General features: G+C 34.9%; 2 protein-coding genes across 4 annotated transcripts in view; one reads left to right on the top strand and one right to left on the bottom strand.

The window, feature by feature from the left end:
• The window catches only part of LOC113505356 (oxysterol-binding protein-related protein 9), an 82,201-nt gene that overhangs the window by 5,436 nt on the left and 49,657 nt on the right, over positions 1–27,108 (top strand). The window contains exon 1 of one of the 3 annotated variants that reach the window (XM_026888012.1): positions 1,329–2,012. The exons of the other annotated variants lie outside the window; for them this stretch is intronic. The gene's annotated coding sequence lies outside the window, so the exon portion shown is untranslated. Of the gene's footprint in view, positions 1–1,328; positions 2,013–27,108 lie in introns of those variants that run through there. 3 annotated transcript variants of the gene reach the window in all.
• On the bottom strand, positions 682–27,100 carry LOC113505359 (elongation of very long chain fatty acids protein AAEL008004-like). Its single transcript, XM_026888016.1, has 5 exons — positions 25,900–27,100; positions 20,259–20,449; positions 14,412–14,655; positions 2,527–2,669; positions 682–1,032 (listed from the first exon to the last, which is right to left on the bottom strand). Exons 1-5 carry the CDS (start codon positions 26,009–26,011, stop codon positions 832–834), a joined length of 891 nt encoding a protein of 296 aa, XP_026743817.1. The 5' UTR covers positions 26,012–27,100; the 3' UTR covers positions 682–831.

Below are 27,108 nucleotides of genomic sequence, written 5' to 3' on the forward strand. Positions count from 1 at the left end.
CGTCGCCTTCGTCAGCTTCTTCAGGAACAGCTGTACCGCAGCCCGAGCTCGACTTACCAAACTTCTCTCCGGGTAGCTCAGCCAGAGGGAGGAGAGCAGAATTGTACGAAGGAGGTACCTCTTTGTTAGTGAGGGAAGACGAGTCCGAGAATTGCTCCCCTCAGATTGCAGAGAACGAGCAGCGAATTGTAGCGAATGATGCAGTTGTTGAAACAAGAGAAAGACCTGTAGACTCCGAGGATGAGTTCCACGAAGCGGAAACCGACACCCAGGAGACACAACATGATAGCCAAGTAATTACGACAAATAGATCGCTACGAAAACGCCCCGTGATTAGTTATAGGAAGTATTTTTAGTATTGCTTAATTTAAGTTTAGAGTTTAAGTACTTTTTGTAATAGAGGGAGGGATGTTAAGTATCTGTGACCGCGTCCTTTCCCGCCCTCTGAACTGTCATACGAACTGTCATCTGTCAAACCGTATGTGAATAAACGAGTGCGTTGCTAACCTGCGATTGTTTAACTTGTACCTACGACCTTTATACATAACAATGTAGTAATGCCAATAAAATCAATTCGCACTAAAAAGTTGGTATGTTACTCAAACTCAAGGAATTTTTTTTTTTGGTGTTAACCAGCTTCTGTGCAGCGAGTGGCCATGCTATAAATCTACATTGTGCCATTTTAGCTTCACTTCTTTTTATTTCACATTCATAGCATTGCCCTTTTTTACATTGGATTTAATATTTATAAGCAAAAGTGTAGGTATTCTGTTTATTTCCTTTAAACTAAAATATTGATACAATTTGTGAACATTATAACATTAAAGTAACTCAAACATCTTTATTAACTCCATTTGTAGATTTATTTAAGGTTTCCTTTTCTTTTTTTATATAATTTTGTTTGAAGAAGTTGTAAAACATGTAGTAAACAAATATAACATTTGGGAAGTAGATTATTGTGATGCCAAGAGGAGCGTCGCAGCTTGGTAGGAACACTTGGGCCGAGTATATCAACATTATCGTGAACTGGATCTGAAAAAAGCAATATTCAAACTTAATTATAGAATATTGATAACTTATGATTTCATTAATGATAGAGAGGTCTGGAAAAGAAAGGAGTAGGCCTTTGCCCAGTAGTGGAATCGGACACGGTCTACATGAACAAAAAATTGAAGGGCCAAACCAAAACTAATCACAGTGTATGCAATGTTTGACAGGTGATTAAAATTAAATAATTGTCATAACATACGACTTAGAAGTAGTTTTTTACTTTTTACGTAATTACAAAAATACATATTGTGTTTTTATTTACTACATTTCGCTTTAGCTTCGCTTTTTAGTTTTTTGCCCATGCTAGATTATAAGTGCTTTTATAGCTCAAACGATTGGAGTGTACTTGAAAGTCTGTGTGTGTGGAGACTGAAGCATCGGTATCCCTCAGTAATTGGTGCGCGGAGGTCAAGTGGCATTCGTTAGGTGCAAATTACTTAAAGCCGACTCCGGCGTAATTGACCCAGACTGTATAATGTTACGTAATTACGATGAAACGAAATGAAAGGAGGTAAGATCTCGCGGAAAACTTCAAAAATAACTTTGAAGTCTTGTCCTCCTTAATTAAGTATATAGAAAAACGGGCCTATGAATATTTTGAGTTAACTTAAAGATCTATTTTTTACTTAAGTATATTAATTTGTAAAATATTTTATTATTTTTAATTTTGACAACCGGGTTGAACATAGATGAATGGCTCATTACTCGTACGTACTAAACGACACATTACCTCAGTACTAAGTAAGATGACTCAACATAAACTTACTATTTAAACGGAATGACTATCAAATTTTATTACATACGTATGATACGACATATCGTGACAATACATAAAACGAATAGAGATCGAAAAATGCGGCGTAGTGAAACTGACACTGCCCTTTGGGATAGAAGGTGTGTGCAAACAAAACATTTACGATGGGTTCCTTGTGTGTCAAGCTGCTAAAGCAAACACTCGTCAAGTAAGTAGCTTTATTATCATTAAATGGGTCAAACAGGAACTATAAGTGCTTGTGATTTTTCGAGTCCAAAATTGAATGATTTTCTTTTATTTAGAATGCGTTTAAAAGCTACTCTGCTAGTTTTGTTGCCTATTTTTTTGTCCAAATTCCTCTCACAACTGTTTCAAATTTTCGTCATAATGTGAACATATATAAAATTGTTTGTAAATTCTAGCGGACAAACTTTTATTTTATTTGTATTGCTAGGTTGAGTTTCCAACAGGACTACGTGGCTGGGATCTCGAATGTGTTTTAACAACAGACAGAATCGCTTGGCTTACCTAGTCCTGCACTAAATGCCCGAAAATATTGTTGGATGCTGGTCATGATGATGATTTGATGGGACTAGTATTATCGCAGATTTACGGTTGATTTCAATATGCTAATCCTCCTATCGTTATGGCTACTAGAGATTTCGACATAATTCGATCTCCATTTGACAAATCTATCGGTAGATAGGTTAATAGGAACTTACCATCTGCATAACAGTGAGCCATTTCTTGTATTTGATGAGGAAAGCCTTCAACTTTGGGCTGCCCTCGGCTGACAATAGGTAGTAGCTGTACATGATGACGTGTACGGAGTTGTTTATCATAGGCGAAAAGCTGGTTATACCACCTGGAAAAGTAAAAAAAACAGCTGTTAATTAAATATACCTATTTAATTTATCGTATAGGTATACGATACGAACAACAATCAAGATCCATATCATTAGTTTTACTTTCAGAAGTTTCGGGACGAGCTAAATGAAACCAGCTGGATAAACTGATAACTGACTGAATTAAAAATGAACTGTGACATTCGTTTCGATATAAGGGAGAGTACTGCCGCTTTAAATTTGGTTTTATCGAACGTATTTACAGCATATATGCTATAGTTTTGTAAAAATACCAAAAAAACTTTATCATTTAATCGAATAATTTAAATAAACAATAGAAAGTTTCACTATAACCTATCACCATTTCAGAAAAACACAGCCGATTTCAAAATTCCAAAAACCTCGACGGCAAATTTTGAATTAAAATTCTGCTTACATTAAAATATTCCGAAGTTCCGAGATCCTTAGACAGTGACATTATGAGAATATGCTAATAAAAAACACAGCAGAATCGCAAAGTTTAGATTGGTTATTAAGTTTTTTTTGCAACTTGTTTGTCTTGGTGTAGAACTAGATTGTGGAACCTAGACATCGTCGAAACTGAATACCTGTGCATTACTTATAATAAATTTCAACATTTTATTTTTGTAGAAATGACTAAGATTTGATTATAGGAAGCTACATTTTCCCCCAATATCTAAGGCAAGTTGTAGTCATTTTTCAAATATTCAGGTATGCTTCTTCGATTTGCCTACAGACGTGCGATCCGTCGTAAAGTATCCATCCACTTAAATTCCGCGCAAGTAACAGAATCCCCAACATGATACATTCACTGTGAAAGTATCGTTGATTGATTGAACATCTTCATAACATTCCCACGGTTATCTTCTAAATGTCAGCGTTCATCCGTTTGTTTCAGGGTATTTAAAATTGTGACGTAGAGGCTATCACTCGCTTTAATCTTGTAATTTCCTGGTTGTAGTTAGCAACTATTTCCTCTACATGACTTATATAGCGCCGTTTTTTTCATCTTTAAATATCACTAGCATTCAGTGACTTTTTACTAGTGCAAGAACTAAGTTGACCAGGACAATCGCGTTATCGTCACCAAAGTCATGTCGACCAAGAATTTACAACGAGCATCGCTTTATCAGTAGCATCATGATCAGCAAATACTTCTAAGGTAGGGCTAGGACAAGATAACTATAGATAATCTGTAAAAGTTTTGCCGCCTGGTACAGCCAGTAAAGGCAGATAAAAATTTCTGTCAAAATTTTCTTCCCAAGAATATATGAGCATCCAGTGACGCTAAAAATATAAGTTAATAGCAATCATAATTCTCAATTGAAAGTCACCACAATAAAGTTACAAATAAAATCCATAAATGCACAATTCAATATCGTGAATCATTATTGATCGGCTTTTCTCGTAACGGTCGTAGTCGGTCAATAATCCCGTTGCTCCCGGGATCCCGGTTTCATGACAATTCGACCGCCACAGGGATCTTATCACTTATCGGGCGCGTTGCTAATGCTGAGATATCATGAATGAATTTATCTGATAACTAGTTGGAAACAACAAGGCTGATTTGCGACAAAGATAAAATAAAATGCAAGTTTAGTTGAATTGCTTAGTACAAGAGAAAACTCAATCAATTTTGCTAGTCTTAGCAATATTCAGTAGGTACGAACTAAAAAAGCAAACAGAAAATAAACGGGGTTAATAGTTCTAAGAAGTAAGCCTCTGCCCTGCAATACGACATACTAGCAATAACATTATAATACAGTATCGTACTGTCTTTGCTTGCTGTAGCGCCTGACATAATATAGGTAGCCATTCTCTTTTAGAGCGTGTCGTTAAAGCGCTCGTAAAGGGTCGCGAGGCTATGGTAATCACAATCCTCCTATACCGAATACATACGTACCTAATGTACCCATTCAAACCTACAACATGGTATCAGTTCATCAAATATTTACAACCAATATTCTAGAGGGAACAAGTTTTCTTACTCCCTATTTATTTTTTCTGATTCATTTTTGGGTTGCCAAGAAAGTCAATCGTTTCCTTTCCTTTCCTTATGAGGTTTCATGTCACAGTGTCATTAAGTGGTTAATTTCAGTCAAATAAATGCTAACCAAACTCTTTGCCATCTGAGGATCTACCACGACATTTTAAAGTAATTTAATTGAAGTTGTTAGAAGAGAGACGCCGGTCGATGTCTTATATTGCGCTGTCACGCTCCAACAATTTCAATAATATTACTTTAAGATGTCCTATTGGTCCCCGTCTAACCCAACTACCTGTTTCTTTAACATCTTTGTAAAAGGTGCCGAGGAGTGCAGTCGCCGTCTACAAATTGATTAGATTTCCCCTTAAAGGAATTACTCGATTATTCTGTTACCGTTGATAAGTTCAGGCGCGTTTCAGAAACGAAATTATGTGTCCGCTTTGTCTTTTGACGGAGGCATTTTTATATAGAATATAACATTAAGCTTTTCCTCAGAAAATCGCAGATTTGCCAAATAACATTATGTAATAGAAATAATTTTTTTTTGGTTTCTTCAAATAAATTCCATGCCTTTTAAATATGTAACTGGTTTTCGTTTCGTATAAATTGAAAAGTCAAGATGCAATTCCAGTTTGGTATTCAAAGTATGAATAAATTTTAGCAGGATGGTGTAGCTATTGTTTTGTATGGTCTGCGCCACCTACGAATGACCCCAACCAACTATTTTCATTTAAATTTACAGACTCATTGCATGTATCTACAAAAGTGAATTTATTTTAATGTTAAAGACAACTTGATTCAGTTGTCAGAAAACCTTTCTCTAAAACGAATTAGCTTCTCCGTAAATTAGCAGTTACACGTTCCAATCGACCATCACCAAGTTAATATATTTAACCGGTGTTATACAATAACATTTAATATGATAGCACCGTAAGGAAGGTCTCACGCGAGTCGTAATCCGATCGAAAAGAAACCTTAACGTTTCGGGCTAAAGTATGTTTTGTACTGTGGGCATGTATGGTCAGTGCTCAAACCATCACTTTCACTTGCGAACATCGCTATCTTCGCAATGCTTGTCAAGCGATAAACTACATAATATTGTTTAGGGTCAGTTTTATCTCTTTGGATATGACAGGGCGATAAAATCTAGATGTAATCGTGATTCCGTATTACGGGACACGGTTTGGGTGTAAAGGAAAGTTAATATGATACATCTTGAAATTTGTAGGTATATGGTATTTTGCGGCGTAAATTGTTACGCTCTCCTTTAATCAGTCGCGAGACTTGCTAAAACAGTAGCGTTAACAATCAAACAGAACAAATGAACGCTAACTTTGAATCCGCGCCTCAAAGCTTTAATTACATTACGAACATACCACTTGTACTCGACGCGTTCAGCCGTATGCACGGAACAGGCAGAAATATTCCTCTGTGAGGAAATAGGTCGCGGGGCTCCACGCCCACATCTCTTGACTTCCACGTGCATGAGCATGCCTATGCATTTCACTTTGCATACAATTTTCTGAACCATTGGTCAGTAGTTTACTTTTTGCTGAGGGCTTAGTGTGAGCTCGGAATATGCCCGGTTTAATTTAACGTTATTGTTAGCCTTTTACTGATATTTTTAAAGCTGTAATATGTAATCCATGTAAGTATGGAAGCTATAACAGCCCAAAACCCCGTTTAAGATCCTGATCTTTGAAAATGCACAAGCATAAATTTTCGCTGATCTGCTGTGTTTATCGGAACAGCTTGCGTGATTGTCGGCTATACTATAGAATAATTATACTCTTTTACAATAAAATAAATAGAGCAAAGTATTTATCTACTGTAAAAAGCAGGTGGAAATGAGCATGCGATCAGAAAGTTTAGCCCGACGATATTCACTGTGAGACATAAATATACTTACGATGCGAGCAATGCTGGATTAGAAGTAATTTAAGAATTAGCTCCCTCGACCAGCCTAATAAGCTCAGAATCTGACCACATTATTTACCTAGCATTACTCGCTAAGTGCTTTCTGCTCCAAATGATTGCACGCAAATCGTACGTAATTCCGACTCATTCTTGGCTCTTAGGAATTATATCAAGGAGGTAGATCTTTGAACGGCGCAAATAAATGATGGCTATAAAGGTAATGGTATTGAGGAGTCAATAAACGTTACCTTCAGGTGTATTCTGATAGCTCTACCGATGCGTGCTTCCATTGCCGAAAATAAGAGGATTTGATAGAATCGAAGCGAGAACACTGAGAGAAATTACATACTTAGGTTGATTGTACCAAAACCATCAAACTAAGTATCGATCAGTTTCGTAGATATCTTTTTTTTCATTTAAGATTTTATACGTGGTTCTTAAAATGTATAATGGTCATTTCATCATTATATGTTGATGTGAAACGTCTTTTTGAACACACGTTTCTTTAAGAGTGGATTTAGCAAATTAACCAGAAAACAAGCGTTTTGAAAGATCCCACTTTAAATTAACTTACGACCACTTCAGTAATAAATATCGTACCCAATTAGAACAAGCAAATCTAAGCGCTGCGTTTTACAAAGTGTACGTTGAAGAAAAGGAATCTTCAACATTGACCGAGAAACAAAAGGAATACTTAATTCCGTTTCTATATTTAGCGCCGCAACGAAAGCCCTCTAGGCTTTCACGTTTTAAATAAAACCTCCATGTTTTATTTAGGTGCCGTCGGTCGAGCGAAAGCATTCAAATGCTTTTTTAACAAGGTAGCGTATGACGATTTCATAGCTTTTACTCACTGTTTAATATAAATGAATTTTATTCATTCATTCTATGGAAATGTCATGCCTATAGAAACTAAAACCTCTTTTCAAATGTTTATTTCAGTTCAAATTCAACGGCTAAGTAAACCGAATCTTTTGAAATAGGGATATCTTTCGCGTAATAGCTTAGCGCTTGGCATTTGCAGTAAATGGCGAAGTTCTGATTGCGGTCTTGTCCGATACAAATCATTCTCAAAAGTGAACTGAATTATATTCTTGTGTATTTCTATCATAAGACTGGTATGATGTAATTGTAATTGGCATATCATGTAATAGGACTGCCAGTTTCAAGCTTAGAATGGTCAAGGCAAAATCGTCCTTAAGAGTAAGAGAAATGAAGGTGAGTAGTGTGGAAGTGATCGTGCCATATAAAGCCGTATTCAATGCGGTAAAAGTAAATATAGAAGATCCACTAAGTTATTTACTAGTCCATGTTCACACTTGTTTTGCTAACAGTTTACTCGGCGAATTTCTACCTGTGGAGGAATTTCGTTTGAAGTTATCGGTCAAAATAGAGGATACAATTTCGTAGTTACGAAGTTTGAAGTTCAAGGCTCATGTGGGCGAAGCCAATTACCTGGCCTGAATGGGAATATGTAGAAAGAGGATGTGAGAGCTCTGACAGTTTCTTAGATTGTTTCGTGACGTTATTCATGAGTTATCTATTTTGAGAACTCGTATTTAACTTGTTAAATGTCGCCTTGAGTATAAGTCTCAACTTCTCTTATTAATTGGCCCTTAAAACGGAAATAATGTAATGCTCCAGCCTTCAAAAGTTTACTTTGAGTCACACAATGAATACACGAAAATAGTTTCTGTCTACATCTAGATCCTACATAGAGACCTTTTGAAATAATTGATCTCCGAATACTAAATTAACCTGTTGGTTTACTTATACCTAATCACACTTTTAATGTTAACATAACGAAACTTAATTCTTAAACATATTTCCCAACCCATCCTTACCTAAATGCTAACTCCAAACCTACCCGAATAGGCTTTGATCATAAGATTAAATTAATTCACCCTACTGAACTTGCTGATAATTCACTGAGGTCTTCAAACAGACCCTTTAAATAGACCCGAGGGCTTTTATAAAGGTTATTGAATAATAATGTTCCAGTACTTTCATATTCCTCTGAAATCCGGATCTTTTAACCGAAAATGCCGAAAATATGTTTTAATTTTCAATCTTTCCCGTCATACATTTTAAGCGAGACCATTCAATTTTAAGCGCCAATTGAAGGTAATCTGTACGGAATTACGGAGGATTATTGGATTCAGAGTGTTTACCTCTCGTATAATGATGGTTATATTACTAAGCTTGTGCTTATGTCGTGTAGCGAACGTTTAAACGTTAATTGTTTTCAATCAACATTTTACGTACCTTTTTAAATACCAGTCCTCAGAGAAAAGTAGATAATTGCTTCAAATGATTGATTGCTTTTGTTCTGTATTGCCTTTTTTCTTTTGCCTGCTTCTAACGTTCTCAATTTGGTAATAAATAAAAAAGTAAAATACATTTTTCAAAAACACAATAAATCTGTCTGGATATCCGTGAAGAAAACTTGTAGTATATTCGTATTAATTCCGTAAAATCCATATGAAGATACTCAAGAGTAGTCAAGAGGGACCAATATGTTCCGTTATATACGACTACCTCGCTTCTTACGCATTGAATACTCACGTATGTTTCTCATAAATATACTCCAAGACTTACATTATTAAACTACAAAGAAGATTCTGTCTCTACCAATATCGTAGCCAATGTTATTGAAAATAAGGGTAATTATGTTGCATGTATTAATGACGTAAGACTATCATACTGGTGATTGGGTGTTCGTAACGTTGACATGACACAGAATAGGAGTATAAAATATTTATAGGGCATAATAATAAGAAAATTAATATATCCTTGGACTTTTGCTTGTGAATGCTGTAATGGGTATCTAATCTAGTTAGTCGATCAGTAATTTGTGCTAAAATATTTGCGGTACAATCATCAACATTATTTGCAGTTTTATCATAGCAAGGTTAAGCTTTCCATCCATTCCTCTCGGTTGTTATTTTGAGCAATTCGGATAATTTAACACAACTTAGATACAAGTTGCTATACTAGATAGCTTTAATGCTAGCAATACTGCTATGGCTATTAAATTTATCAACGTCTGCACAGTCAACAGCCTCGAGTCATAGAAACGACCGCCTTGTACAAACTAATTTAACTAAGTTTGTGAACTTGCTGAAGGTGTATTGACAATTATATCGTAACTAGACTCCGTCGGTCCATCCATCCTTCTTGTATCTTATTCAACTGTTACTAAAGTAAAGGACCGTCGATCGTATAGGTTAACTTCAGATAACACGAGCTTTGGTCAATAGAACAGACCTGCGAATTATGTATAGAATAGACTGATCAGCAGTAAAATCGCGTTGATATTTTTTGTCATCACAATTTAGATATTAAGGCTTATGATGGGATACTGTTATTCTATTGATCGTAGAAATCAGATAAGCAGGTGGTTTATGCGAAATACCGTATTCATGGATCCGGTTAGACTGGAAGAAGCACTAACTTGTTTGGAAAGGGTTAAGTAAACGATGAACTGTAAGCAGGAGTCATTTGGATACTTGTTTTCCATACCATGCCTTCAAATATTCTTAAGCCATACTTTTCATGATTTTTTTATTTTTTTTATATAGTATGCATGACTTACAGCTAAAGACAATTAGAATAGTCTCAGTAAATTTAACGCAAAGCCAATTACAGGTCTTCATATTTTCTCTGTTTACACAAACAAACAGCTAATCGGAAACTAGTTGTCTGTCACGTATGTATCGATTGCTGTATTTATAGAACTGAAGCTTATGAACGCGTGCGGATAAAGGTCAGTACTACACGCGTACCTAATTACTACTTCATTAGTCTAGTTTAGTCTCGTGTGAGTGACACGAGTGATATTTCTGCAAATTTTAAGCTGATTGAATTGATCGGTTTTATGGTAAAGGGATAATGTTATTGTAGTTTATTTGAAACATTCTACCATCGTTAAGTTTCTAAATTAGTTAACTTAGGTCGTCTATAGTGCGTAAAAAGTATAAGGTACTTGAATTCGTAATACTAAAATGTTCTGTTGGTCGTAGAGGATCTGCAAATAATCAAGCTGATTTTTCATTTACCCGAGAAATGTCTAATGATTAGAGTATGTGTGTATCTTCTGCAAAAAGAGACTCTATAGAAAGCTATTTAATAAGTTTATGTAAAGTGGCGATCCCAAAATTTACACTACCTGTTGATAAGTACGAGATATGTAGTTCGTCTAATATTTTAGTATTACAGCACCATGACGTAATGAATATTCAAAATCAGATCTCTAACAAAAAAAGGAAGCGCTCCACAAACAAATTGGATCATTTTCCTAAGATTCCATAAACAGAACCTCACCGACTGCATTACACTACCTCGAAATGTTTATAGAGTCAACATTACGAGGTACTGCATCAGCGGTTCTAGCTAATAGTTCAATATTTAACGTTCCATGAAAACAAGGGAACCAATCGGTCATTGTTTAATAGCTGCTCAGTAGTTCTCTGGTACTTGGTAATTTGCAGGTCTTAGTTACGGCTTGTGGTATGGTAGATTTGTGACTGGAGAGATTTCAAAAGCCGAGTCTTCCTTTGTGAGATTATAGTGTTAGTCTTAGAAGGCTTTTTTCTCTTACGGCTGCAGATTCGCTCGCGTAAATGTGATTTATTGAGACAAAGAGTAGCGTAAGCTATGTATAGCCTTCACTTCATTTTTGTATTAGCTTTGGCCTATTGTTAAATGTTAAAGCTTTATAGGCAGACCATCTAGTGTGGTGTACGAATTGGATTAGCGACATAGAAGGTCTGGTACCTATTTTAACGGAACCTTAAAAATAAATGTAAAATAATTTAAATATTATTTTCTGCTCTCAAAAATTGTTTTTGAAAAATATGGCCTTATAAAGTTGCTGAACCTCGATGTTATTTGTTAAAGCATCAATAAGATACATCATCTGTGATAATTTCAACTGTCTAGCTGTTGCGATCCAGGATATCTCCTAGATCAGTGTAGTGACGGACGGACGGACAGTCTAATACAGACAACTTATTCTCTCTGCCAATAAAACAGATCGGTCAAAAGATTTGTTTATTTGCCTTTTTATATCTAAACAACTGAAAACCGCCTTAGCTGTACCGTATAAAAGCGTGTATTGAAAGCAAAGTGCCACCCTCATATCGGCGATAGGAAATGTAAACAAACTTGATCAATAGTGTTATCCAATATAACTGGCTGCGACGTATCGGATCGCCTATTGTTCGTCAGTCGCAGATAACTCGCCTCTTTGTTTTGTTGCAAAGCTTTCAGTCTATTGTTGGACCATTATGTAACGTTTATTTGAAACTGTTGTACTAATTGTTGCCGTGGGACTGTTTAGGAGCTTTGGTTTGTATTGTCCTCGTTTTAATTGTGATAGCGACTAGCTATTATCCCATTGCTAGGTGAAGTTCTCTTGGTATTTGTGCTTCGCAACTTAACCAGCAGATGATGATCGTGTATCAACTGCTACATCTTTGGATGCGTAATGACAGAGTTTGATTTTCGATTCAATGTTCTGCCATTAGTATTAACATTATATAAAAACGTCAATTCTTTTCTAGTTTTTTGCTATTAATAAATATTATCTCTATACCTGTAGAATGTTTAACTTTTTAAAACATATTCGAGAATAGCGATATTTTTCAAGTTCAACGAACTAAGATATCTCCAGTTCAGTCGGGCGAACTGACATTTATTGAAAGAAAATTTACGAATATCTCAATTTAAAACTAGAGATACCTAGAATCTTAAATCCAAGTTTAGAAAGGACACTTAGCTAAAATAACACGACAATTACGACATTTTACTATACGATTTTGAATACGGTTGTCTCTTTTATTATATACCAGATGGACCGAGTTTCGTAACCACATGGTACTGAACGATATTTCAATTGCAGAGTTATTTTAACTGAAGTCACAGCTGTGAACTGCGGCTTGGAACTGTGCCGACTCGTATGAGAAAAACGCTGAGTTTGTCAGGACCACATTCTAGAAAAGTCTTGGCGTTTTTGTTGGCCTATACACATTTTTCCTTTCAATTAAAGTTGTAACGTTTTAAAGTTCATTTCTTTATCATTGTTAAAGTCAGACGAAAATACGGATTTTAGATGAATGCATTATGGAATGCCCATAAAGGGTTGTAAGTAGGTACATACGTCCGTAACGAAAATGTCTACTGCTAAAATTGGCGCCGTTTTTTTGTATCTTTATAGATATATAAATTTTGTTTGAGATGAATAAAAAATTACATTTGTATTAATATTGGGAAATGGTTTTTTAGAGTAAATAAAACACAACAACAGAAAAGATGTAAAATCTGCTGCTTGTATCATAAGAAATAAGTGGGTTGTTAAAGTCCCACGAATTATTCGCATTCGATTGTTTAAATTATGCACATATGCCTTGGCGGAGTAGCTTATTGATTAACGTTTATATTTTATGACCGGACTACTTCCGTAATATTTTATCTGATGTATTATATCCAATTTTAAATAAAAGTATCATTGTAAATTTAATTTCGTAGAAATCGTGTAATTATCACCATATAGCTAAATGCAAATTATAATGGTTCGTATTCATTTTCGTACCTTCCTAATTCTATTTATTCAAGTCAATAACAAAAAATAATTGACATTAAATAATTTCTGTTGTTACATTCAGTGGTAAAATGTTTACAATACAGGGCATCTGAACATTTACTGATTGAGATGCCCCGAATTCACCTAATCTCACATCTCCGAATAAATCAATTCCGAATGGCTTACTTGCCCATCAAAAACATTAATCAAGTCCATCAATAGAATCCAATCGGTCGTTCTAACAGCCCGATTGATTGCTCTATTGTAGCAACAGCTCGAAATGAAACAACATTCGCCCGAAACCTTTATTGGCCCACATTCGAAAGGTGAAAAAACGGCGAGCTTCAATTGTTTTATGCTACGTTTATTCAGGGCTGGCGAACCTTTTTGCAAAAGTTGTTTAAATAAAAAAAGCTTCATTGATTAAGAGCTCTCTTAGATTAAATTGTATTGTTTCACGTATGTAAATTAAGTAGTGTGCAAAAGGTTTGTATAACACATTTTCTATATTTATGGTTATTCAATTGTTTCTCGTCTCGTTCCTATAATAAAATACTGAACTACATGCATGATTTATAAAACGAGGGTTAGGGTTTGCCATCCCTTCCTTAACTTTATAGCCGATTAAAACGGTTCAATGGAACCTATCGTAAAAATGCCATTTCCACATTTAACGACGGCATAAGATATATATATATCTTTGTTTTATATCCTATATTAACTTAAATCATACCTTTTACGCTTCAACTATGATATTGAAACTATTTTCTCTCAACACAACCAAGAAAAAAACTTCATTTGACTTCATGAACCTGATATATCGGTAAACATTTTCCTGTTATAAAAGTGCAGTTTTTTTTTTCGAAAATGACTGCAGTAAATTTGAGAAAATTGCCGTTCAGAATTGGTACGTACCCTGTTAAACGAGGAACGAGCACGCGATACGTAAATAAAACTGATGAATAGTATATGAACATTGTGAATGTGTTTTAAATGTACAACGTATACGGGTTTAATCTTTACACGTGATTGGATGTGCTTATATTGCCTTCGCCAAGGTACCCTTATTCTAGTATCACTGGCATTGTGTCTCCAATTGTAGATCAAATACATTATTTGACTTCTTTTCATAAGTTTTGGTTAACAATAGCATTCGAATGCGGGCCTTTTCTTAGTACCCAGTAAGACCTGCATAAGGGACATTATGTAGGTTATTCAGATCCGTTAATTATTTTAGACTTTCATTTCACTAACCTCCAACATATTTGACTCCGGACCATACAATGATCAGCGTGCTGACGTGATGGTAGACATGCAGGAAAGAAGCCTGTCGTTCTCTCTTACGAAGTACAAAAAAAGCAGTCTCAAAGAGTTCTAATAGCTTGAGGATCACAGTCCACCACATGAAGCGGAGCATGCGAAGTGCTTGAGGGTCCATTGAGTAGTCGGGCAGCATGCACCCGAAGTGGTATGTCGTGGTCCAGCCCGATGTCATTATCTGAAAATGGAGAAGATACAAAACTCCTTACTCCTTTTCATGACTAGCTCACATAATAACTGAAAGCTTGGATAAATTAACACTAACTTTGTTAACTGTTGGTCATATTTTTGATAACTTTTATTCCTTCGAATTGTTCCGATGTCACATCTTTCCTCAATAAAGGGTCATTAGTTAATTACTCACATGGTCACAATTAATTACTCTTTGATATTTATTAATGACTTCCGAAGAAAGGTAGGGTTCGTCATGAATGATTAATACGTTTATATGTAACGCGAGAAACTGGAGTAGTTTAATAAGGGTCTCCCTAAGTCGACAGACCCTTCTTGTCTTACCCTTAAGTCCAAAGCCAGTAATTTAGGAAAATAGTAATTCTGGAGAAGGGCTTGTGAATTTGGGAAGACAGGGGTGGTAAAGTCTGTGTCCTTTGGCTAAACTAATTTGTTTTCCATATCAAGACTCAATTTAGAATCATTATTACTTTACCTCGGGATGTCGATTTTTGGAAATGACCAATAGAATGTTGTCATTATCCTTGTTTACAAAGGTCGAAGGTGAACATATCGATGAAACGTATTCCTTGTAGTGAATGCCCTATTATATTTTGATGGATAGTCGTAAGTTCTTAAGACTAAATTGTCCCTCACTCTACGTAAGGGGCTCCCATATAACGAGTTTCTTATTTCCCCTTTTTGTCACCCTTTTGATCAAATCACTCGTTTGAAGTTTCCCTCTATGAGCACGCTGTAGGCCTTCGTACTAATTTTATTTTTTGTTTGAAGTTTACCCGCCATTGCGCCGCCTGCTGTGACGTCATCGTATGACGTAGAGGTCTGATTATTGTTTGCACTCGTCAGTAAAGATACTTAGGTACCCAAGGTACTAAGGTGCAGCGATATAGAAGCCAAATATTGACTCACTTTCTTTGCTGACCTTAATTATATGGGTATCAGACATTATCTATATGCGTGAAACAAGATGTTGTATTTGCATAATGATAGTGTTGTTTTAATAACATTGATATACTTAACAGTATCGTTTCTGACACAGCTAGAAGGTCTCATTGAGAATCAACATTTAATAATGAAAGTGTCATTAGCAAAAATATCTCTTGAGAACTCTTAAAAAAAATTGCCAAAATAACTTTTAAATCCTAAACTGTCATTACCATAACAAGATAAAAAGAAAATAAATACGTCTAAAAACAAATCAATTTAAGAAATGCAGTCTAATTAACACGTTTTCACCATAATTAGTTTTACACCTTTTTATGGGCTGAATGATCAATTAGACCATAAACATGATACCTTAGGGCGCGATTTAAACCGAGGCCAACGATGTGTCTGACTTCAAATCAACTCGTATGACTCATACACATGACTAATGCGGCTATCCGCGATTATAGGCCCCAAAAGCAGCGGGAATTGTAAATAGACAGCATTTGTTTTATCAGGTATGTTATCAATATTTATGTTTGGACAAGTGATAAGAGTACTGGTAGGTTAGAAGCTAATGTTTTTGATGTGTTTGTGATATGTGTGTCCTTACATATTAGTGCTTCTTCGATATGAGTATGAAGCACCACTAAGTGTGTAACTGTGTATGCAGCGTAGTTGACGATGTCACCTTTTTTCTTTGCAGTAACCAGATGTAGCTATGTATATACAGGAACTAGCTGTTCGTCTAATTGGTATAAGACAGGATTTAAAAAAAAAACATGTTTCATTACTCCTCTGCTCTTATTAATCATAAGGTTGTTTCAAAATCTTTACGAATTGGAAACATGTTTCAAATCGGAAAAGTACTTCCTAAGATGCTTGCAGGTATAAACAAATAGTATACTTAATAGAGCAATACAAACTACGTTCATTTTTTAACGTATAAATGTTATATTTAAGTTTTATGAAAAGTTTAAAGCGGCATAGTCTGATTAAAAAAAGTCTACAAACTATTCCGCAGCTCATATTTCAGAAATTTAAAATGGTGCATTTAGTACAATTGTTCCATGTAGAGGTCTGCCGCAGTTGTCCTCGGGGGAGGCTTTTCCACATCACCGGACTATTTTGGCCCAGTTCCAGTCTTAATTCTGTGACAGAAATTTTAATTCGGACTGCGTCATATTATTTATTAATTTTATTTTCAGCAGTAAATGTCCCACTGCAGAACAGTAAGTCCTTATTTTCTTTCTCCCCCCAATTCACCTCCACCTGATCCCTTGCAATTCATGGCTCTTTTGAGTACCTACCATACGTATTGATAAAGAATAGTTACTTTTCTCTGTAAGATATATTATATAGACACAATCGCTGGTTCTGGGGCTCCACGCATTGCTGAATGAAAGTGTGAGGGTGTGGCTAAAAGCCTATAACACGTTTCGTCTCATAAGTCATAACTCATAAGGTTTTAAAGTTAATTCCGTCGTGGAATTTCTAAATTGTCACGGTATGTTAAATTCTACGGTCAATAAGTACGATTAATTGTATATGTTATTATGTACTGAAGAAAGTTACCGATGTTACAGAGCAAATAAACTTATGTAAACATTCTGATGTAGCCGGTCAAATTCGAGTTGGATTTGAGAAGTTGACGGTTCCGTACAAATAGGCTTAACATAAACAGGGATAGGCTCATCAATGTATTCGTCATCCACCAAAAAAATAAAAACTGTGAAGAATCGTTATATGACATTTGAGGAAAATAAATTGTCCACCTATTACGGTTCATGAAAAACGGACAGCCTAAGTAAACGGGTTCTTTTTTAACACTTACAGTATGGTACTCTAAAAAAATCAAAATCAGGCTTTTGCTATGATCTTTTAACGTATTCTGGGCTGTCTGACAAAAAATATCGTCGTCATCATAAAACCCGACATTTTCATCGAGTCTTTCAGGAATTTTAACAGTTTTAACGAAGCATCAACTCGTAAAAACAACGTTCGAAATAGCCAGTACATAAACTGTTGTCTAACTAAAACAAACAGATCCGCTATGAGTAACACGGAGATTTATATCCTCATTGTCTTATGTTACATCATAAATTACGTAAAAACTGAATAAAAAATAAAAATATTCAACCAGCATTGTCAACGCGCTCGTCTCAAATAAATAAACAATTGAAGTTAGATAGTCTAAAGTTTTTAAACAAATAAAGAACCAGAGTAGTTATATCTTCACGCTCAATTGTCGCGTTTGTACACTAACGTTAGGCAATCGAATAATGAGTTTATTTTTTTTAGATCGTGTTTTTAGATATTAGAAAATAAACTGCAATAATATATTACAAGATCTTGTTGGGTGGATTACATTGCAAAGCTTGTAGGAAATACCAGGATGACACTAGTCGGAAAAAAGTGGCAGGAAAAGGAGCCGTGGTGCTTCTAGGCTGACATGATGATGTAGTATATTTTGATTGTATTGTCAGGTAATACAAAAAAATGTTTATAGAAACTGTAGATAGTTTTATATAAGTAAATGGAAAAATACAGTCCTGTATAATATTAATAGTCGTTTAATAAAAACCAAAAACAATATGTCACCAAAGTATATAGTCACGTCTCGAAAGCAGTAAACTGAATGGAATAAACATGTTAGCTGAGATAATAAATGTCAACAGCTTCTAATAGTATTGTGTGATACAATCATTATCAATCATTCCATTGTGATTGTACGACGATCGTGTGAGCATGCGTTGTGAACACGCAGGATTTAAAGCTTGAATAGTGAGGTAATTTGTCGTATGTTTTGAGATACGCATAAGTGGTATAAGTGATTTAGAAGGCCTATTTAGTTCTGCACTCTGTTACATATGTATCTTTTGAAAGGTTTTGTATCTAAAGGAACTGAAATTAGATCTGTAGAATAAAACTGATTTCAAAATCGAACTAATCTTAAAATCTGCGCTATGAAGAACCACTTGTCCCAGTTTATGTACTTTTAATCGGACCAAGTTTGACAACAGCTTTGTTAAACTCCAAAACCTAGAAACCCACTTTAAGAGTTTCAATAAACCCAGCGAGCCGGACCCTCTGTCGCCGTTGACTGACACACAATACCCTTTCATCCCTACGAGAAGAGTGTCCGTAAAGGCAACAATAGAAAAATAAACGGTGTTTATTTACTTATTTGTGCGCACCCTACTCTCTCGCTGGGCGGTATGGTATGAAATTGATCAAATTGACAGTGCGTGACCTGCGCGTAACGTGAATGACACGGGAACATCCGGTGTGACATACGTGAACATAACAACATATACGTATTAGGACTGGTTCACATGTAACTTTACTTTTTGTTTTGTAAAATCTAAGGTCCGTCATCACAGACAAGCGTGTTCTTTGACTGTGAGAGTGGAGCTTAGTGAATTTTCTTCAACGTCATATTTTTTGCTGTATCCAATTGTAATTTTTTACGATTATTGCATGAGCCAAATAATACTTTTATTGCTGTTAAACAATCACGAGTTTGAAGATGCAGAGAAAAACACATTGATCGTCCTCGTGTGACCAAACCCTGACGTATAATATGTATGTGTACATACATAGTTATGATGTGTTGTGCGACCGTGTTTGCTACCGGTCACTTTCACACGACGAATTTGTAAATTGGTTTGTATTATCTAATCTAATCGCGTGGAGCATCCGTAGTGGTTAAGTGTTACTTAAAAGCTGTTATAAAAAGTGCTCTCTTTGTTGGTCCAGTCAATTATTGACATGCAAGTGTGACATAATTTAAACAAAACTAAATCGAGATTGCGGCACGCGAATTGCCTTCTCACAACTTAAGTAATTTATAATATATCTATTACTCATATTGAAATCAATTTATAAGGAAATGAGAATCATAGACAAGTTTAATTCCAACCATAGGGTACAAAATTCAGCAATTTTTTTGTCATAGTAATTATAACAAACTTGGTTTATGGTAAGGTAGAAATTTTAATTGCAAGAAAAACTGCACAGGAAATCTCTAGCCAATTCTATTAAATCTGGCAACAGACACGACTATAAATACGCAGAATGCTAGGTGTCTAGAACATTACTTCGCTTTAGAATGGGAAACTGTCAGGTCCCTGAGGTTAATTCCATGCATATGCATTCCGATGGCAATGTACTCAGTGATTCATCAAGTAAGTGCTTAGAGACAAGACTTCCCTCACCCTTGCAAGGGGTTAAGGGATTTCAATATTGTTCATAGTTGACGTATTTTAATCACGTTACTATAATGATAAATTCAATTTTTAAACCCAAAATTTTATTTTTAGTACCAAATCGTAAATATTAACTGTACAGTAACAATATTTGGAAAATCTGTTTTGGAAAATGTCTTTTTTTTCATTCATACACACATTTTCTCATCTCAATTATGTCATTCGCGATGGTTTAAACAGTGGCTTTTGTCTGTTCAAGGGTGATCAAAATCAAATACCACTTATTCAAATTAAGATATTTAATAGCACTTTTTGAAGGTCAAATTGCATAGGACAGCACCCAGATTTGCCCAACCATCACTGCTTCCCAACTGCTTTTTCTTTTTCTCAACCTTTTTGAGCTGATTTTCTCTTGTCATTACCACATTTATACAATACTGAATTCAAATGCACTCACCCCCCAAGTAGCGACAGCATTAGCGACGATCTGCACCACGTTATACCATTTGATGATAGACCTCAGTTCGTAGGGTCTCCTATTCTTCATGAAGGCAGGCAGTATGAAGTTGATGGTCACTAGGTAGGTCGCTATGATACTGGCCAGTGGTAACGGGGACGTCATGAGCGCCCAGTCTTTTACTCGTTGATCTGAAAAAGTGAGGTGAAATACAATAATTTTTGTATTCTGAAAGTATTTTTTAAGGTTCCGTATCAAACGGTAAAAAAACGATTAAGTTCAAGTCCGATTCGAGACGCTAAGGGGTTTCGTACATATAGGGCAAAGCAAATCAAATCACCGATTGTTTTAATTTTTAATATCTGTCGCTATAGCGGCGATAGAACTTCATTATGTGTGACTCTTAACTCAAACTGTTGCTATTACGGTTCATGATATTCACTTGTTGTCACACGAGTACTAGTTGGCCATAGTTCCAGATTAGGTAATACACTTCTATTATGGTAATTTTTGTCTTGAGTCCATGTCAAAATTATTTATCGACGCTTATATCTAATCTTTGTAAACTTCTAGGCGTTAGTATAATGTTACCAAAGAGCAGTCAAAAGATCCATATCTTATGTACATCTGTTACAAATGCATTTCATTCATCAAATCTATCGCGTAACTGGCAAATCATCAATCAAATTCTTCTTTGTTGGGTAAACGATGTCTTAACGACGTCTATTGATGTAAAGAGTCGTGATAGGCAACAGACCTTAATGGTACACTGAAATTGTTAGGTGGGCCTTGGAACCACTGTTTTGTAAATGACTGAACTTTCTGAAGCAATACAATACCTACGATTGGTAGACATTCTTTTTAGCTTGCTTCTTACTTCCAGAACTGAGCATGTATGTGTATAGAAAATATTGATTTCTAATTAATAGAGAATCGTGGAAGGATTTGGGGGAGGCCTTTGCCCAGCAGTGGGACACAGTAGGCCAGATAGGAAAAAAACAATTAATATGGACAGGTTCTTTTTCCGTTTTTCAAAATACGTTACGTAGGTACTTATCAAACTTTGGGTCATATTAGGCTGAAAAAAATATTTCACAATTGGCCATTATTAAAAAAAGTATAAATAATTATTATTAAAAAAAGTATTTCTATTATTGAAAAACAAAAATAAATAAACCAATTGTGTAAAAAAAAAACATTATTATTTCTCTAAGACCTCTAAGTCTCATAATTGTGTTCCCACGTGTAAAGCTCCATATATTTTTTCATCTTCCAGTCACCTCGTCCGCCCTCCTATTATTTAATTTCTCAGGCTCCGTAATAATTATAATAATACTTTGTCACAATTACTTTTGATTTGCTGTCATTTTCTAATAAGAATTGTTTAAAGTGCGGCATTGCGTAATATTATTGTTATTTTTTTTACCACGACTTACCAAAGGTGGTATTATATTTTTGTCAAAAAATCATTCCTTGTTTGAATGGTGATAATTGTTTCTTAAATTGTTATAAATCTCAATGGATTATATTATTACTTAATTACTACTTTTAAATTGTTATTCTTGTAGTTTCTTCAATGCTACTTACTAACTTTAATGGTATTTTAGTGGTGTAACTTGTTGATCTCGATAACCACGAACGCGATTGGTTTATCGATAAACTATCGTTATCAACAATCAATATCAAATGCCTTGTATATTTCAAACTTAGATTTAACTAACTATTGATACAAATCTATATCGATATTACATACATTTAATTAATTACGAACCTTTGATAGATACGGCAGAAATCAGTGAATTATATTTTTTTTACCAATAATTAATGTTTGAAATCACAACGCACTTTCATTTCCAATTAGTAATCGTGTACAACTAAGTACCGTAACTGCCTTTTAAAATTTTATTTCGTTCAGAGGTTAATTGAGATTCTAAGCCTATTTTTAGCAAAGGCCTTTTTACCTGACCTTTTGTAACTGAATTCTTCAATGAACCTTATTTTCATTGAATTCTGTGACCCTTACAAAATATATTTTTTATAAAATGAGCAATAAGGTACCTAAAGCGTATCTTGATTGTAAATGTAGGGTTTTTTTTGTATTATCGGTATCTACTTCTTGCCTGTTTCCGAATAAAGGACAGCGCTATAATTTATTATTTAAATTGTCAAATTGACAACTGATTGTTTCAAACTCTTCGTATTAAAGATTTTTTGTTTTCATTAAATATTCGGCATTTCCAACAATTGAGAATTGACATAGGCTACTTGGAGCCTTTTAAATCGACGGAACCCCAAACCATTCAGTCTACAAATGCACGATTCACTCCCGTTACAGTTCATATCGGCATAAATTAATCTGCACGTCCGTTATCATTGCATCAGGCACAACAAAGACGTATATATTAAATCATATACATCGGGCATTTCGCAATCCAGTACTTTAGGTGAAAGGACCGTAATGATATAATGTCCGACCGTCTCGCCTGCAAGGCCCAATATCTTTATTAATTCGTTATTGTTTCTTACATCGTGATCTGTAAGACCTAGAAATATAAAAATGTAGATCATTGTGGGTTTTACGGTAATTAGGCGTTGAAAACAATTGAAGGTTTCGATAGCTTTACATTATCTCGCTTGTTGTTTTGTATGTTTTTTTACGCGATTACTTCACCAACGGAGAGTATTATATTTTTTTTGTTCGGGAGAGTTTCATTCCAATTTAGTTCCATTTTCACAAAGTCAGGATTTGACATAGAATCCGTTAGAGCAGACAAGTCCTTGAGTGAAGACCACGAATCACCAAACGCTGTGTACTAAGTTCTCCAGCCCATTGAGCCGGTATCGCCTAAATTGATCGATTAATACATAGAAACCAAGAAATCGATCACATCGTTCAATTATCCGGACGCTTATTTTGTCTCATCGACCAAATAAACGGATTATGCCTAAGTACACAATTTATTTACTGATATTGTACCAAATAGGCTTCCCAAACTAAGTCAAGGATTGGAAGGCGTTATTAGCTAAGGTCATGGTCAAGGTCTCTCAATTATGAATGTTGAAGGACTTTATGATAATATAAAAATGTACCTTTGATCCTCTTAGGACTTGAAGCAGATAACTTTCTTGGCCAAGTTCCAAAATTAAGGGTAAAGATGGCAAGGCTAATTTAGAATCCTGTCGTAAGATACGACTAAAACAATAATCGCACAAAACTAAGTACTATTTTTTCTAAGTATAAAATTTCAAACCAGTAGTAGAAAAAAAAAACACAAACCTGATGGTTATCTAAAAATGTTATCATTGTCTTATCTTACAGAAGTAAAAGCAACTGAACACATGATTGCATTATTTCCTGATTACTGCAACACAGACAACACATGTTCCATTTACTTTATTTTGCCATCTTAAAATCGTGACTAATTTTGTATAACACGGTAGTTTTGTGTCGTATAGCAAAATTTTTAACAGTAAAACCACTCTACGCAACGAATTACTGTTGAAGTCTTAAACTGTGATTATTGTGACATTCAGCAATAGTATTTTGCTTCATATTGCCCCAAGACTTAAGTGGCTTGCAGCCGTGTAGATCAACACTGAGATAAAAAATGCCTTCAAATGTCTCACTATCTTTGATTCTTTGCCACTGTAAAGTAGTATGTAAACAAGTGTGATAAATACCTGGGGTTGGGGACCTGATATTGTCGCGTATGTGTAAGAGAAATTATGCTTCCACGTCAACATAAACGCCCTTAGCCAAAACCTAACCTTTTCGAATATTTTTTGGGAGACCCCTAGATTGCAGCTTCGATAGTGCGTTGCGTTCACGTCAACGCGCGTCGCTTTTCTTTCGTTTTTTGCGATATCATGCTTGAAAAACAAATGGAAAACGACTTAATGTCGATGTTTGCTCGGCGACGGCAGCTCTCTGATGAGCTTTACACATATTTCGTTACATAGACTTTATGCACGACTTCAGTTTTATTTCTGAAATATCTTTATATTGACAAGGGTCTTGGTTTTACGCTATATCGTCTGATGTACTACAGATAAACGATCGTGTTGTCATGATTGTGGGTAGACACGGAAAACTTTTCAGACCATTATGCCCCGTTATTGTGGATCCGTGATGGTAATTGAACCTTGGTTCTTGTTGTTGCCAATTTTCTTCCTTTATGTAGAGTTATGACGATATCAAGGGATTGATTGTTAACTTGGTCCTATCGATCTGAATTCATGGATTTTTAAAACTCATATCTACTTTTATCAACGTAAAACAGATGATCTTTGAACGTTGTCGAACCTGGTTTAACAAAGCGGCTCTCGACTAACATTGACTCTCTTTACTTTTTTTGAATGTAGATAACGATTAAACCGAAAATACGAAATTATAAACTATTGCACAATCAAAATCTTAAGCAACACAAATATACCTTTAATTTTCCACATTCATTCGCTTCATATAAAAGAAAACAAATACTTAAATGTATATGTTCATTACGTATAATAAAATTAAAAGAAACACCTAATTAAACACGCAGCATTCAGGTAGTATAAAATCATGCGATGTCGAAGCAGGTCGACTTCAACCTCCTTCGACCGTTTACGAACATTTGCTCAGCTGGTATTTATAAAATGTCGGCCCATTTGCCTGAATGACAGATTTCCCCCAAACGAAAGTCGCATTTTCATAACTACTTCACCTTTATGCCCGACAAATTATATTGACGATAATTTTGGACGGAGCAATTTCAACGGTATGGTATTTTTTTGTTGAACCATTCCAAACTGGTATAGTTATGATATTTGAAGTGAAATTTTCATGCCAGGAATATTTAAATAGATAGGGACGAATTATTAACTAATAAAAAGAGCGAGTGTCGCGATAATGATAGACTTGAAAAATAAAGGTCGAGACAAAAATGAAAAGGACAGCAATCCAAGTTTATTTTAATAGATTTACTAAAATTATATTTTTTAATGAAAAGCAACAAGAATTCCCATACAATATTCAAGTTAAGGCTTAAATAGGACATCGACCGACCCCAACAACGAGGATCCTACACAAAATGAATGTCTGGTGGACTAGTGTATATGAATGAATAAACGTAATACTCTTAATAGATAGCGGTCCGAAGGTACGGACCGTACTTACACACGCGATATAAACCCGCATACTTTATTATGTTATCATATAACACTGCTGAATAATTAAAATACCCGTAGAAGGATCGACTTGTGAGCTTTTCTAATACCATTTTTAGTCGGGACTCGGGAGGAATTCTTCACATTTCACAGCTTGGATTCCATAATAGGTTTATTAATATTCACCTTTAATTACCATTATGTTCGTCGGTAAAGCAGTAAAGAACGATGATGGCGTGGCTTATGATTGATAATTATAGCTATCCGAAATAAGAACCTCACCCAAAAAATCTTCATTGTTAACGAGCATTCCTTTTCTGAATCCGAACTAACTGTTGAACGTGCTGTAAGTTTTTTTTCATGGATTTTGTACGCTAAAGTCTTTAATATACTATGGTGAATAGAAACCCACACAATACCAAAAAAAAGTTGACAGCTGAAGCAGAACATCTTATACGGGGTGTTAGGCTAATATAATATCATAATTATAATTTACCTGCTCTTTCATAAAATACGATATTGTAAGCTCTTTGTATGCTATCCATATTGGCAATTTTACACAAGTGCACTGCGCGACTGGCGACGTATAAAGGAGTTTGAACTTGCATTGAAATGCTCCTAGCTCATTATAATAAAATGTTAACAACGTTGGCCTTTTGTTAAATATCTGACACTCATGTTTATGTATTAAGAAGAAAGTGATAAGATTTGTTGAAAGTATTCGTCTCATTAAATCGTAATCTTTGCTATTTGTATCTTAAGTCTGTGATTGGATTTCAGGTCCATTCATTCATAGTTCTGTGGCAATTTTGGATATATTATGATTAAAATTAATTGTTCTACTTTAGGCTTAAACACATACTACAAGTACAGAATAAAAAATACAACGTTGCTTCTATTTATATCTCGGTTTTACCAATTTAAATGACAGAGTCTTACTCAATCAACTAAATAACTAACAATTCAAATAATTTCATGTCATAGAACCTTGTCGTTTCATTGTTTTTAAAAGTAAGCTTTGTAAAATATTTCTCAGTCATTATTTATTACCAAATCAAAATCTAGCCAAGTATTACTGAGAAATAAGTTTGATTTAATTCAATAATTACTCCTATTATTGCCAATTCAGGTATCTTAAACAATATACGATATCAAGGTTCCTTTTTTAGACCAAGGCTGGTTTTAGAGTAAAGTAATAAGAGTTTAATTTGTGGTCTGTTTGTTTGCGATAATAGTTTTGATTAGGGCTGGGTTATCCTTGGAAGCCGAGTTAACCCGTGCATTATCGGAGTTTTAATAGTTTTCCCAGCTGCTAGTCTTTTTCGTTTCGATATACATATTCTTTCTTAGAGAAAACATTGAAGTAATTGTTTGTAATGCAAATTGTTATCTCATCAATATGCAGGTATGAATGTTAAGATCAAAGGTTTTGCTAACAGTTGTTAATATTCCATAACTGCAATTTTAGTTACACGTTCAAATCTTCACTTGCATAAAATCATTAAAACCAGCTGGTTGATAATACAAAAGCATTTTTTTACACATTCCAAAGTTATTTTACGCCATATTTTTTTGGCTCCTGAGTTATCAACCTCGACATTACAGCCATAGATCCCCAAGCATGCGAAAATGCAAAACTAACTTTCGATTCATATCACAATAGTTTTGATTTGATGTCTGACTAATAAGTTCTTCTATTTCTTTT

The sequence above is a fragment of the Trichoplusia ni genome, chromosome 25 (assembly GCF_003590095.1).
Source record: "Trichoplusia ni isolate ovarian cell line Hi5 chromosome 25, tn1, whole genome shotgun sequence".
Taxonomy (NCBI): Eukaryota; Metazoa; Arthropoda; class Insecta; order Lepidoptera; family Noctuidae; genus Trichoplusia; species Trichoplusia ni.